Source organism: Pyrus communis, chromosome 17, assembly GCF_041283825.1.
Source record: "Pyrus communis isolate YQ-2024b chromosome 17, ASM4128382v1, whole genome shotgun sequence".
Taxonomy (NCBI): domain Eukaryota; kingdom Viridiplantae; phylum Streptophyta; class Magnoliopsida; order Rosales; family Rosaceae; genus Pyrus; species Pyrus communis.
Window position 1 is genome coordinate 8,076,823 of NC_142581.1, and position 14,015 is coordinate 8,090,837.

At 37.6% G+C, this 14,015-nt stretch overlaps 3 protein-coding genes across 4 annotated transcripts; 2 read left to right on the forward strand and 1 right to left on the reverse strand.

The window, feature by feature from the left end:
• The first annotated feature begins 1,585 nt into the window (after positions 1-1,585).
• On the forward strand, positions 1,586-5,908 carry LOC137708063 (acetyl-CoA acetyltransferase 2). The gene is made up of 14 exons (XM_068447046.2): positions 1,586-1,710; positions 2,670-2,738; positions 2,869-2,967; positions 3,083-3,256; positions 3,369-3,474; positions 3,559-3,697; positions 3,787-3,930; positions 4,310-4,395; positions 4,612-4,711; positions 4,818-4,928; positions 5,018-5,059; positions 5,205-5,291; positions 5,485-5,596; positions 5,735-5,908. Exons 2-13 carry the CDS (start codon positions 2,690-2,692, stop codon positions 5,572-5,574), a joined length of 1,227 nt encoding a protein of 408 aa, XP_068303147.2. The 5' UTR covers positions 1,586-1,710; positions 2,670-2,689; the 3' UTR covers positions 5,575-5,596; positions 5,735-5,908.
• A 1,139-nt stretch (positions 5,909-7,047) lies between these two features.
• Positions 7,048-10,000, forward strand: LOC137707747 (protein NOI4). Of its 2 annotated transcripts, none has more exons than XM_068446661.2 (3): positions 7,048-7,267; positions 8,591-8,773; positions 9,689-10,000. In XM_068446661.2, exons 1-3 carry the CDS (start codon positions 7,262-7,264, stop codon positions 9,722-9,724), a joined length of 225 nt encoding a protein of 74 aa, XP_068302762.1. In that variant the 5' UTR covers positions 7,048-7,261; the 3' UTR covers positions 9,725-10,000. The 2 variants fall into 2 exon arrangements, with proteins under 2 accessions (XP_068302762.1, XP_088544666.1); XM_088688540.1 differs by lacking the exon at positions 7,048-7,267 and adding an exon at positions 7,441-7,506.
• A 563-nt stretch (positions 10,001-10,563) lies between these two features.
• On the reverse strand, positions 10,564-12,564 carry LOC137707750 (transmembrane emp24 domain-containing protein p24beta2). Its single transcript, XM_068446662.2, has 5 exons — positions 12,429-12,564; positions 12,072-12,301; positions 11,309-11,495; positions 11,122-11,229; positions 10,564-10,822 (listed from the first exon to the last, which is right to left on the reverse strand). Exons 2-5 carry the CDS (start codon positions 12,291-12,293, stop codon positions 10,689-10,691), a joined length of 651 nt encoding a protein of 216 aa, XP_068302763.1. The 5' UTR covers positions 12,294-12,301; positions 12,429-12,564; the 3' UTR covers positions 10,564-10,688.
• Between the last annotated feature and the right edge of the window lie 1,451 nt (positions 12,565-14,015).

Below are 14,015 nucleotides of genomic sequence, written 5' to 3' on the forward strand. Positions count from 1 at the left end.
AACCATCCAAAGGAATATATTTTGGACCTGGCTTTTCTGCCCTCCCAATTCCTATACATTTTCATCCCCTCCTATTTTGTGCGGTCACGATTAAACCATGTCAATATTTTATATCACTATTACTTTTTGTCTTATTATCTCTATAAAATAATTAATATAAAATGTTAACATAATTTAACCGTGATCGTACAAAATAGAAAAAGATGAAAATGTACGAGAACCGGAAGCGAAGCTGGGTCCATATATTAATGTTAGCCTTTTGCTGCTGCAAAATTTAGATCAGCTCTCCTTAGTTGACCAATTTGTACTTCCCACCACCACCAACGAACAAAATAACAATGTCAAACTTGGCACCTCAACCACACACACAGAGTGACACATGTAACATGGAACAAATCCCCATTTAATAATCACAATTTTGGCTGGTGCCCCCAAAGCCAGCTCCACAATTATTATTCAATACTACCACTCTTCGGTGTAAGATTTTCTTCCCTTTAAATTCTCATTTTCTCTAATTTTTTTTTTTTGATCGGTCATGAATAAACTACATTAACATCTGATGTTGACTTCTTCATAGATAGAAAAAGAGAAGAAAAAAAAAAAAGTGAGAGGAGGAGACTGAAAGGAGAGGATTTAAAGGAAAGAGAATCTTACTCCCCACCAAAGTATAATCTACATGAGAATCTAATAAACAAACTTCTTGTTATGCATTTTTCCCTAAAAAAAAATACTTAAAAAAAAGTTTCCAACCTAGAAAATATTGAGTATGAAAATATCAATGTGCTCTTATTGGACTGTTTACTTAACAATACGATTTTGTTACCATATTGAGTTTTATACTGAATGTGTGATTAAGATTTATTTTTTAACAATTCATAAGAAAACACTACTTGTTAAGCACTTTTTTTTTTTTTTAATATATATACAAGCAATATTGAGAAAAATGAGAATAAAACTTAGGATCTCGGATGCAAATGTAAATGTTGTTAATCACTGAAACTACAAATTATTTGCATTAAGTACACTTCCTTAATTATATAACCAATGAACGATCAGTCGTGTTAGTTTTTCGTTTTACTGAACATGTTGTCAAGATTTACCGTCTAATAATATTAGCATCTGTCCACAAGATAACACTACTATTTTTTTATTTATTATTATTTTAAAGAAACAAAGATAACATTAGCAGTTGAGTAGCTACCCCTAATCAACTAACTACCCAGGGAAACAAGAAGGAAACTGCGGAAGAGGATCCTGGATTCATTTTGTGGGAATCATAAGGATCTTTACATATATCGTACAACTAGTTTTGGTCAGGTACTATTTGCGTTTAATTTTAAATAAAAAAATCGAATGATTTGTGATCACATAATGCACAATAAATAATTAAAATGGGAGGATTTCTAGAATCCTTACAATTTAGATCAAGATTGAATTCAAATCCGGAAAGTACTACATAATACACATCAAATCAAAAGGAGAAAGAAAAAAAAAAATTTATTAATGTGGATCTTCATTGTTCAGGGACATTTTGATAATTTGACTTTATAACGTGCTCGCGAGCGCTCTCCCCCCCCCCCCCCCCCCCCCCCCCCCGCTATTTAATAACACGTGAGCCGTGCTTTTGCATTTGCAGCTGACCAACGCCAATCCAGAGAGACTTGCCAGTCAGTCTTCTTCTTCCTCCCACCAACACCCCTAACCCAAAAGGTAACAATTCTCTCTGTCTCTCTCGTTCTCGATTTTTTCTCTCTCACTCAGCTCACCATTCACTCGATTCATCCATCCGATGGATAGAGTGCGATCGTTCTTCACACTGTTTGTTTTTCTTAGCATTTGCGTCGTTGGATTGATTAGGATCTGTGATTTAGTCGATAATTTTGAAGAATTATAATGATTTTGTGCATGCTTTGTTTGTTTGCTGATGATAGATCTAGCTCTGATTGAAAAATCACTCACTTTCTGTTTGTTTCCTGAGAAAAAAAAATGAACTTGGCATTGCTTATGGGAAAATGGAAACTGGGTTCTCTTCTAGTTTTCTGTGAAATTGAATTGGGAAACTTTTTTTTCTACGATTTTCCAGAATGTTTAATCTATTTATCGTTAAAATGGCCGAAATTTGCTCGATATATCGGAATTTTGAGCGCTCGAGATGGAAAGGGTGTGTGTATGAAGCTTATTTTTTCACCCATATCTCCGAAATCAGCGATTATCGCTAGATATATCGGAAATATCGGCCAAATCGGCGATGTTATAGACGAAAATGAGTTACCGAGAAAATTTTACCTCGACAACGACGACGTTTCTGTTTGGTTCTGGTTCTGGTTCGCGAAGAAGAAGAAGCCACTCAATTTTTTCCTTATTTTTAAGTCTATAGCCTAAACGTGCGTTTTGATTAGTTGGATAAAAAGAAATTAAAAAGCAAAGCGGTTTGTTTCTTTTTTTAAATGAAGCTTAAAAGTCCACCAACAGAATTTAATTGGGGTAAAACGAAAATAAAAAGCACAGCCGTTTGTTTCTTTTCAATTTTCCCTCTTAATTTTGAACATTTGATGGTTTATTTCGAGCCTTCGCTTTGTTCTACTTGTAATTCGACATGGTACTCTGTCACGTATTCTGTTTCGTTGTTCTGTTTGATTCACTAACCAAGTACCGTGTAATTATTGCAGATTTCCATTTGCTTGTATCAATGGCTCCAGTTGCAGCAGAAGCATGTTCCGATTCAATCAAGCCGAGAGGTTTTTATTTCCCCTGCTTTTAAATGTTTTTCTAAATTCATAATATTTGTTGGTTACGTGGTGAAGGCGCTGCAGTAGAATCTAAGTTTCAAATTTTTTTCTATGGTTAATATTATTGATTTGAATGCAGATGTTTGCATCGTTGGTGTTGCAAGAACACCGATGGGTGGTTTTCTGGGTGCACTTTCATCTGTACCTGCCACCAAGCTTGGGTCTATAGCTATTGAGGGTGAGCACAATATCTCCTGCTTACTTAAGCGGATATTATTTCACGGTTTTTAGTTTTTTAAGTTTTTGTAGGTAGCATCGACTGATTTTACATATTATTTTATGTCAACCTGCAGCTGCTCTCAAGAGGGCAAATGTTGATCCAGCACTTGTAGAAGAAGTTTTCTTCGGCAATGTTCTCAGTGCAAACTTGGGGCAGGCCCCTGCTAGACAAGCTGCATTAGGTGCAGGACTCCCTAATTCAGTGATCTGTACCGCAGTTAACAAAGTCTGCGCATCAGGGTTGAAAGGTGCAACACCCATTTTTTAGAATCTGTTTTTGTTTTTAGGCGACAAAATTTGTTTTTCCGCAGGAAAAAAGATGACATTAGAATAACGCAAATTTAATTTCAATGATTGCAGCTACTATGCTCGCAGCACAGAGCATACAGTTGGGTATCAATGACGTTGTTGTGGCTGGTGGCATGGAAAGCATGTCTAACGTGCCCAAGTATTTTGCCGAAGCAAGGTTAATACTTCTTCTGATTCACGACTCTTTTGAACTTTAAATGAAACTTTGACAGGCACTGATTTGATACAAAAAAAAATGCAGGAAGGGTTCTCGACTTGGACATGATTCTCTTGTTGATGGAATGCTGAAGGACGGTTTGTGGGATGTCTACAATGATTATGGCATGGGAGTGTGCGCTGAATTATGTGCTGAGCAGCATTCAGTGACAAGGGAGGAGCAGGTAATATATAAGTCCTTTTGTGCATTTTAAATACTGTAGCGCATACCATTATACAAGGTTATTCATATATTTGTTTGTGACCACTGCAGGATAACTTTGCTGTTCAGAGCTTCGAGCGTGGTATTGCTGCCCAAGGCTGTGATGCCTTTTCATGGGAAATTGTTCCGGTTGAAGTTTCTGGAGGAAGGGGAAGGCCATCAACAATTGTTGATAAGGATGAAGGTCTAGGCAAGGTAATAATAAATCATGTTTGTATCAGTCAGACACGTAGGCATATCTATGTTTTTCTTGCACAATATAAAATGTCCATCAGGTGTCCCCTGCTAACTGGAATGCAGTTGCTAGAGTAGATAGTTTTGATGCTTCACAGTCGAGATATCTCATTTTTATCATTTGCAGTTTGTTTAGCCAGCATTTTTATTTGCTTAGAGAGGAAGATGGGGTGGGGAAGTGCATTCTACAAACTATTTTTGAGTTCCAGTCTATTATCCAATGTTGCCAAGTGATTGTAATAAATATACCATATACTCGGAGTCTAGGATATATCTGAATCACATTACGTGAGTTTACCCATCTCAGACGTCCTTATTGTTTGCTTTGCTATCATGTCAGTTTGACGCTGCCAAATTGCGGAAGCTCCGACCAAGTTTTAAGGAGAGTGGAGGTTCTGTTACTGCTGGAAATGCTTCTAGTATCAGGTTATTAGTTTGTATATGTTTCTGTTAAATGATTGATATTTATTCACCTTCATCTAATTATTTGATGTTTATATTTGCTTACTTGAATTAGCACAAAATTTACTTCTTAAATTGTCATTGGTTTGATTTTAAATTGATGGAACCACCTTCATTTTTTGTTTCATAAGTCTTTACAATGCAAGTTTTTCTGAAATTTGAAACACCATTCATCAACAGTGATGGTGCTGCAGCATTAGTTTTAGCGAGTGGAGAAAAGGTATTAAAGCTTGGGCTACAAGTGATTGCAAAGATCAGTGGATATGCCGATGCTGCTCAGGTACTGTAGAAGTTTTATATATCTGAACAAGATTGTAGAGCTTTAAAGTGCATTTTTGTTTTCATATCATTCATACCAATATGCTTACATGAGATTGACTGCACAGGCACCAGAACTATTTACAACAGCTCCGGCTCTTGCGATTCCAAAAGCTATTTCAAATGCTGGGTTGGAAGCTTCTCAAATTGACTTCTATGAAATTAATGAAGCATTTGCTGTAAGCTATCATAATTTGTGGCAATCTTTAAAATAGGGTAAAGCATCTCAAGGCTGCGAATATTAATTGGAACGATTTTATGTGTACAGGTTGTGGCTCTTGCAAATCAGAAACTTCTTGGACTTAACCCAGTGAGTTCTCTCTCTCTGATCGAATGCTTAGAATGAATCCAATTTAATTTTTGTTTAATTAAGCAGTCTCAACTCCTTCTGTCGGGCTTTTACCAGCATAGGAATCCGCATTTGTTCCTTAACTCATTTTCTGTTCTGATTTCAGGAAAAAGTTAATGTGCATGGTGGAGCTGTAGCATTGGGACATCCTCTTGGTTGCAGTGGAGCTCGTATCTTGGTCACCCTTTTAGGGGTACATTTCACTTCCTATTCTATTAAACTAAAAGAGAATATGTTAAACTTTTAAGAATGAATAGGCTCTGATTTACTTTTTGCTGCTACTCTCCCGCACCTCTCCTTTCGGTTGTAGCTTACCTGGAATTATTTACCATCGAACGATATCTTTTTCTTTCAAACCCCTTATTCAGAGTGCAATCCTATTGTAGGTACTGAAGCAGAAGAACGGGAAATATGGTGCTGCTGGTATTTGCAACGGCGGAGGAGGTGCATCTGCCCTTGTTTTGGAGCTTTTGTAAGCCACTTTCAAGTCGATAACTGGTAAGTGTCACGTGTTCCATGTAATTCTAGCTTGGTGGTCTTGCTCTTCTGCGAAACGAGAGTTTTTCATATACTTGATTTGTATCCTCTGAATGTCGATGTCAGTTCGCTTATCAGTATACATGACTTGTGTTTCAGGTCAGAATGGCTGAGGTCGGACCTTGTTCGTGTGAGAGATGAAACTGCCACCAGCAAAGTTCCCTGTTGTGCATTTTTTTCTTCCCCTTCGTTGTATTTGATTTGCTTCCCCAATAAATTACAGAATGTATTTAGATTGTAGAAGTATATTCCCAATACCGTTCAGTTTCACCATTCCTCTCTCTCTCTCTCTCTCTCTCTCTCTCTCTCTCTCTCAATTGCTTGAATGTTGTTTTGTGTTGGATACTTGGTAACTTGGATGCTTGGTACTGAGCAATAATATGGAGCTAATGGCCTGTACGAACAAAATTGAAAAGGAAAGTCGAAATACGGGCATGCGGTATACTTAAATTATTTTTCATTTTTAATTTTTCATCTTTTATGATATGAGAGGACGATGAGTCTATATTTTGTCAATAATTGCATATAGATAGTTGCGTCCATTTTGTTGGAATAACTCTTTAAGTTTAACTCACATAAATATGAGAACATTACATATTTGTGATGAGTTCGACCCTTAATTGTAATTGGTAATGAGTTCGACTCTTAATAGGTGCGTCCATTCCTCTCTCTCTCTCTCTCTCTCTCTCTCTCTCTCTCTCTCTCTCTCTCTCTCTCTCTCTCTCTCTCTCTCAATTGTGATTAGTGATGAGTTCGACTCTTAATAGTTGCATCCATTCCTCTCTCTCTCTCTCTCTCTCTCTCTCTCTCTCTCTCTCTCAATTGCTTAAATGTTGTTTTGGGTTGGATACTTATTGAGCAATAAATTAAAAAGGAAAGTCAAAATACGGACATGCAGTATACGTAAATTATTTTTCATCTTTTATGATATGAGAGGACGATGAGTTTATATTTTGTCAATAATTGCATATAGATAGTTGCGTTTATTTTGTTGGAATAATTCTTTTAAGTTTAACTCACATAAATATGAGAACATTATATATTTATGATAAGTTTAGCTCTTAATTGTGATTGGTGATTGACTATTGCTATGATGTAGTTGATGAATTATCGAATTATGAAAATGGTCCCGCAAATATCCAAATGCAACTTCAATGTAACAAATGTTTTAACTGTTAGATTTGCTTGTCATTTTATATAAAAATGAATAAACGCAATGAACATCCGTACTTTCGTTTTTCAATTTTTAACTTTTTGGCTTTCAAAACAACATTTATATTAGAACCTTCTTGAGGGAGGGTAATATAGTCAATACAGTCATAGGGAAACAGACAAAAGCTGTATGGGATGCATAGCTGGAAGCACCGCACACCGTCTAATTGGCTCTTCAAACAGTGGGCCCCCATTAACCACATCCATCCACTGGCCCACTTCATACTCTCTCTCTCTCTCTCTCTCTCTCTCTTCCATCGAACCCCACCTGAAAAATTCAAGACTCATCAATCCATCATCATCTCATTCCACACCACCTTCATTATTCAGACCCCACCACCTCAAATACCTACAACCAGAGCATATCACTCGCCCTTTTTCGTCGCTACTCTCAGAAATCTCGAAGCAGAACTCATGGGGGTATGCAAGCTAGTCTCTTTTTTTTTTTGTCTTTTAATTTAGTTATTGAATTTGTATCGGTGTATGTTTGCGTATGGTTCTGTGTTTGATCTGAGACTCTGAGTTTTGTTTGTGGAGCGATTCGATTCGATTCGTTTCCAGCTCCAGCTTGGTGGTCGAGTTGAAATTACTGTATTGTCCTTCGTCCGATGCTTTCTGCTGTCATTTCATCCTTCTGGTTTCTAATTTTTCAGCAGAAGGTTGTTCTGTATGAATATCATGTATCTAGCTGGTGTTTGCTATCTGGGGTCACTTTTGCTTTCTGGGTTTTTATATTTTGTAGATAAAGTTTGTATTTTTAGCTTCTTGTCTGGTTTATACTAACCAGACTTTTGAGTATTTGGGAATCAAATTGGACGTTGTATGTCTGTAGATTCGGCTTCGACCGATAAGCAGCTTATCGGATTGCTAACTTGTGTGAAAAACTCTCTCTGTGTTTGTTGTGTTGAATGGTCAAGTGTAGTTTAGTGGGTTGAGTACTCAATGGTTTAGATTTTTATGATTTAGATGTTAAACACTTACAACTTGGAGTACTGGTAGACTCAGAGTACTTGGATCTAACGGAAGACTTAGCACAAAACCGAGCACAGTGACATTCTAGGATTCATACAGCCGACCCCACTTAGTGGGATAAGGCTTTGTTGTTGTTGTTGTAGATGTTAGAAACTTACAATGGGTTCTTACCTGAGGGTGAGCCTAGCTCAATGGGTAAGGTTTGTTCTGTTGCTTAGTTGCAGGTCAATACTCAGAATGGTCGAATGGTCTGGGTTTGGTGCACTTGACTGTCCTTACAATGGACTATTACGTAGTATCCTGTGTAGTGGTTATAGTGTCACCCAATCTGACTTTACAAGAAGAAGATTTCTTTCTGTTCATTTTAGGCATGTATAGAGTTGATAGTAGATCTCTTGCAAGCTTGTCGAATTTCAAACCTCTTCTTCTTTTTGGAATACCTTCATATTGAAGAATAATTACAGGCATCGGCGTTCGTAAACCGATTCATGAATACACTTGACTTTATATATCTTGGTGTTGTATTCTTATGCAGTAGGATTGAGGATACAGTAGGATTCATAAGCTGTTTTTCTGCTGATGCGTGGGAGCCAACCTTCACCTTAATCTTAATCATCTTGGTTACTTGGACTTTGTTTTCCTTCATAATTTCATGCAAGAACATATGAATCATTGAACTTTGTACACAATTGTGTTATTTATACATCTCAATTTGGTATGCAATGACTTTAGATGATTGATTCCCTTAATCAAAATTATGTAAATCCACAGGAAAAGGGTGTACCGTTGCCAAAATTTGGTGAATGGGATGTCAATGATCCAGCATCAGCTGAGGGATTCACTGTAATCTTCAACAAGGCTAGGACTGAGAAGAAGACAGGTGGCAGACCTGACTCACCATCAAAGGAGGATCACACATATAAGCATGAAGCAGTTCTCGGAAAGCCTCCATCTGTAAGTTGGATTCACTGACCTTATAGTTCTCCGCACTTTGGAATGCCTTTATCTCTTTTATACTTGACGCTGTCTGTATTACATAGTCATATCTTTCCCTAAAGCCTAAAGGGTGGTTTAGGTTGAGAACATAGAAGAATTACTTGGACTATTATGAGCTTTGGATGCACAGTACATTGGAATCTTTACATCTTTAGCATCACATTTTGCATGTGACTAAGTTTGCATTTAATCCTTTAATTTCAAAATCTTCTCAACGTTTTTGTTTCCCTCTTAAATTTGGATTTTTTGGGTGCTGAGTAGTTGTTATTTTCCCAACCAATCTATTTGCAACTGGGAAATTGTGGTTTCACAATATACATAATATTCTTCATTCATAGTAGTGAACTGCAAGTGACCTCAATATGATTTGACAATTTCCTAATCCAAGCTTAGGGCTAGTTATAAATCTTTGTTATACATGCCCCTGTGGATAATGCATATTACTTCTCTACCAGATCGCTAAATCGCCTTAGCACTTACCTTTTCCTGTCTAATTAGTTTTTGTTACGTGCAACTTTTATTCTCTCGACTTTGTTAATGTCTGCATTCACCCTCACTGAACCATCTTAAACAAATTTCTCTTTTGCTGTCCTCACTCTGGTGGCACCCGTTGATTTTATAAACCTATCTGTTTCATATTTTTATCTTTTTGCTTGCAAAATTTTAACATCCTGACTTTGTTAAAGCACGAATCTTGCTTTGTTGAATGATGTCCAACTAAGCTGGCACCAAAAAAGAAAAAGAGAGGGAAAAAGAAAAGAATGCTGCCAATCGATCTTAAGCCACCCTAACCCTAATGTGATGAAGAAAAAGATGATAGCTTCAAAAATATAATGGTTGGATTTGTTTTGCTTTTCGTGCTTTGATGTGTAGAAAAAATGGTTTTGCTGCTTGCGTGCGGAGTCATGAGGAGGCACGTACCATGTCATAAATTTTACAGAAGATATTACTACGTATCTATGCCCCCCACGACGATATATATTCCAGAAGACTGGAGCTGTGTTCAGAAGCCATGATTGGTCCCGCTGGAATCTGTTTGCTGTCCTTCTGAACATTGGTAGTAATTCTGGGCTTGTTTTGGGAGATGAATGATTGAAAAATGTTACTGTTTTATGTTTACGTAAACTGGTGAACTATATTTGCATGCAGCTTCCTCTTCTTGAATCAATGCTTGATTCTGAGATAGTCGTGACTGTTTGTTTCCTGTTATCGATTCAATTTGAGTTTCGTTCATGTTTAACTGCATATATGTGCACTGTGAAGCTTTGGATTCTAAGCTTTTACGATTCAGTGATCCATTTTTGTGGTCATAGATGAACTCAAGATCTACAGAATTTTCAAAGAAAAACTAATGAAAATAGCTTGAAAACTTTGAGTTTTAACGATAAGGACAAAATAAAGGGTAAAGTGAATAATACTAGGATTGACTTTTTAATGTAAAAATATGATTTTTCGTTAAAGTAAATAGTACAGAAAGCTTTTCGCACCACAAAACTGAATTGCATGGTAATCAACACCTGTTTTCAAGGCCAAAGCTATCAACCACTCAGGCATCTCCCCGAAAGAGAAATTTCTATTTCATCACTAGTGTTCATAGCAAACGTGCTTATAAGAAGTACTTCCTACACAAGCAATCCCGGACGGCCCCCAAATAAGCATCCAAAAAATCTGATAGCACTAACAGCAAAGTGTCTTGGGTCTTGCTATCTCCAGTTAAACATGTAAGCTACCATTAAAACTCAAGGCAATAAGCAAAAATACCATCTTCAAAATATTAGAACTCGAGCCAATGGTTTCAGTATATAAACATTCTTTCCATTTTCTAAATAGTACAACCAGTAAATACCCCAAGGCACGTAGACAACCGACTGATCTAAACTCTAGAGGATCCAAGCTTGCGTTCAAACAAACGTTTCAAAAGAAAAACTTGCAGGCAGCTAGCTCCAATAAGCGCCGCTGATTCTATCAATGCCTTGTGCGTTGCTCTGCGGCTCATTCCTTCATTCACTGCACGAAAATCCAAGATCAACAGATGCAAAATCGTCTACTTCTTGATGTACTACAGTTGAAGTCGTATTCATAACTTTTAAATATCGTTTATGACTTGATCTTAAGCTTTGTGTGCCCGTGTATGACATGCAGATGCAAGTTCAAAATGATGTACTCCTCGAATTACTATAGTTGAAATCATTCTCGGATCTTATTAAAATCGTTTATGCAGCCCGACTATGCATGAGACTCCCAACTTCTTTTAACGAAAATAAATTAAAATTTGACAGAGAAAAGACGGTTCTTCAGATTAATACCTATTGCCTGGCGGTCAGTCTCAGCTTCTAACCAATGTTGTTCGAATTGGATGTTGTAGAGGGCTTCCTCCAACTTTTGTATCTGCTCCAGCAAGGGTGTGAAATGCTCTGCATAAATTCAAATAACATTCAGTGATCATTATTCAGCTATAAAGAAGATTCCTCCAGAACGGAAATGGCCTCTCACCGTCTTTAGCATGCTGGTCATAGTATGTAAAGTGAGCAGCATGTACATCAAAGTCAATAGTTTCATGGTAAGGAGACTTGTTAGTGAAGCAGAACTGGTGAACACCTTGCTTCTGAACGACAAGGTCATACTTCTCGCTTGTCTTGTCGCGTATGTCATGAATTTGTTCGCCACCAGGTCCCTTTATCTGATATCGGCAACATAGTTCACAAGTATAAGAAAGATTTCAGAAACAGGAACCACTACCATCATTATTGAACAAAAAAGCAATGTCCTAACCGAGAAACCAATTGGGACGGTCTTATATACCAACAATAACAACATTCTATTCAATCTACCATTTTATTTATTTCTTGTTCTGATACAATCGATATTGGGCAAACACAGGACCTCATGTACAGGATATATCATGAATGATCGTAACGGGTCGAGCTACATGCCCCGTTCTTTCCCCCTGTTTTCGAAGGAAACAGATTATTTTACCCTCTTATAACCAACGAATCATAAATGAAAACCCGCAAGCTTAATCTTGCATCAAAATTCAACTTGCCAACAACAACAAGCCTTATCCCACTAACTAGGGTCGGCTATATGAATCCTATAACGCCAAAGCGCTCGGTTTTGTGCCGAGGCAGAAAAAGTAATACAAATCAGCAACAACCATTAAATCTTCTCCACAACAAGATCAAACAGGCAAAATTCTGAAACATCAAACAATTGGGAAAAACAAACACATATGAAACATCATAGTATTCACTCATACCACGAGATCAACGCCGTCGTCGGTGTAATGCCAGGTCGAATCGACTTTGATTACCACGAAAGAGACGTGAATCGTGTCTCCCATGTACTTTGCATCATGAGAAAAGCACTCTTCCCTGTCTATCACGAACCTCAACCCTGACGACCCTTCTAACTGGCACAGAACCAGAAAACCCACCAGCACCAAACTCAGGGACACGTGTCCTCCGCCCCAGAACTCCATCTTCCTCCCTGCAAATCCGTCAAATTTCCAGCACACAAAGTCAACAATCACGGAGTTTTTAGTCACAAATAATCGTTACCCGGATTGGTATTCCGAGATCTAAATACACAGATCGAGAAGAAGGCGAAAAATCACCTCGGAAATAGGTTCTAGTTTTGTATTTGGCGGAGGTTTGAAGTTCTTGGGATTTTAGGATGAACTGGGATTTGGGAAGTGCCGAACTCGAACTCGGCTGTCGGACCAGGCACTTCTTGTTGAACCAGACCAGAATAAAAGGACTAAGGACGATGTCGTTTCGTTTTCAAATGGAAAGGATCCTTTCGGATCCCTTCCACCAAATCCATCAAGTCAAAGGATCCCGACCCTTGAAATTTGATCCAACGCCTAAAATCATGGATATCTTTAAAACTTATAATAACTTTACCCGTTAAATCAAATTTCAAGAGCCCGGATTTCTTGACTTAGTGGATTTGGTGAAAGAGATCCGGAGAGGATCCCCTTCCTTCATTTATGGGCTTAAGCCAACGAGGCGGGGTGTGATTCCCAACAGGATCCTCTCTAGATCCTCTTTGTGAGCATTCAGGAAATTCGTGAATCGTGTCCGTTCATTGTACATCGTGTGGTCAGCTTTCGTCAAATATTATTTGTGTTCAATTTTAACTAAAAATTTTAAAATAATTTCTGACCGCATGATATACAATGAACAGATTCTTAGATCCTCACAAAGAGGATCCGGATTCGTGTGATTCAATAGCTTGACCCACTAGCCAATGGGAACGCTCCACATAGGATGATGTTTTGCCAAGTGGAAAAAAGAAAAGGATCTGGAGATCATGATCGTTCATTGTGCATCATACGGTTAGAAATCATTTCAAAATTTAAAATTTAAAATTAAATATAAATAATACCTAACGAAAATGGACCGTACAATGTATGATAAACGATTACAAGATCACGGAATGTTAAGATCCCTTTTAAAAAGATCCGGCATGGATCCTTTTCCGTGGAAAAAAAAAAAAAAGCTGGAATTTGACTTGCGTGGGATGCGATATCAAATATCGCCATCTGTTAGAATATATATTTTTTATTTATTTTGGTAAGTCGAGTGATTTGATAATATTTTTCAAAAAAAAAAAAAAAAAAGGAGATCCTTGGCCGGATCCATTCCCTAAAGATCACGCAATCGTGTCCGTTCATCATATATCGTACGATCATAAATTATTTAAAATTTAAAATTTAAAATTCAAATATAAATAGTATCTAGCGAAAATTAACCGCACGATATACGATAAACGAACACGATTGCGTAATCCCTAGGAATGGATCCGGCGAGGATCCTGGTTCGTTCTAATTTGGGGTCAAGCTACAATGCTACGTGAGATTCGGCTGCAAAACTATGTCCCACCATGCGGTACGGATTTATGCAAAAGCTGACCGTTTCCACTTCTATTAGACTCATATATCCGTTGAATTTTCCAGACCACTATCTTTGTTCTCTTCCTTATTATTTTCAATTCACAAATGATCGATCCATCGTTACGAGATGGGATACGCCACAATGGCATTTTTGTACAAGTCCGCCCTCACTGGATCTTTTGCCATCGCAATTAGCATGAAATTTTGGAAAACGATTTCCTCACTCATTTTTTTCCCTCCATGCACACCGCTATTTATCTTCTAATTATTCGACCGAATAAGGTAGAGAAGAAACAAACAAACAAA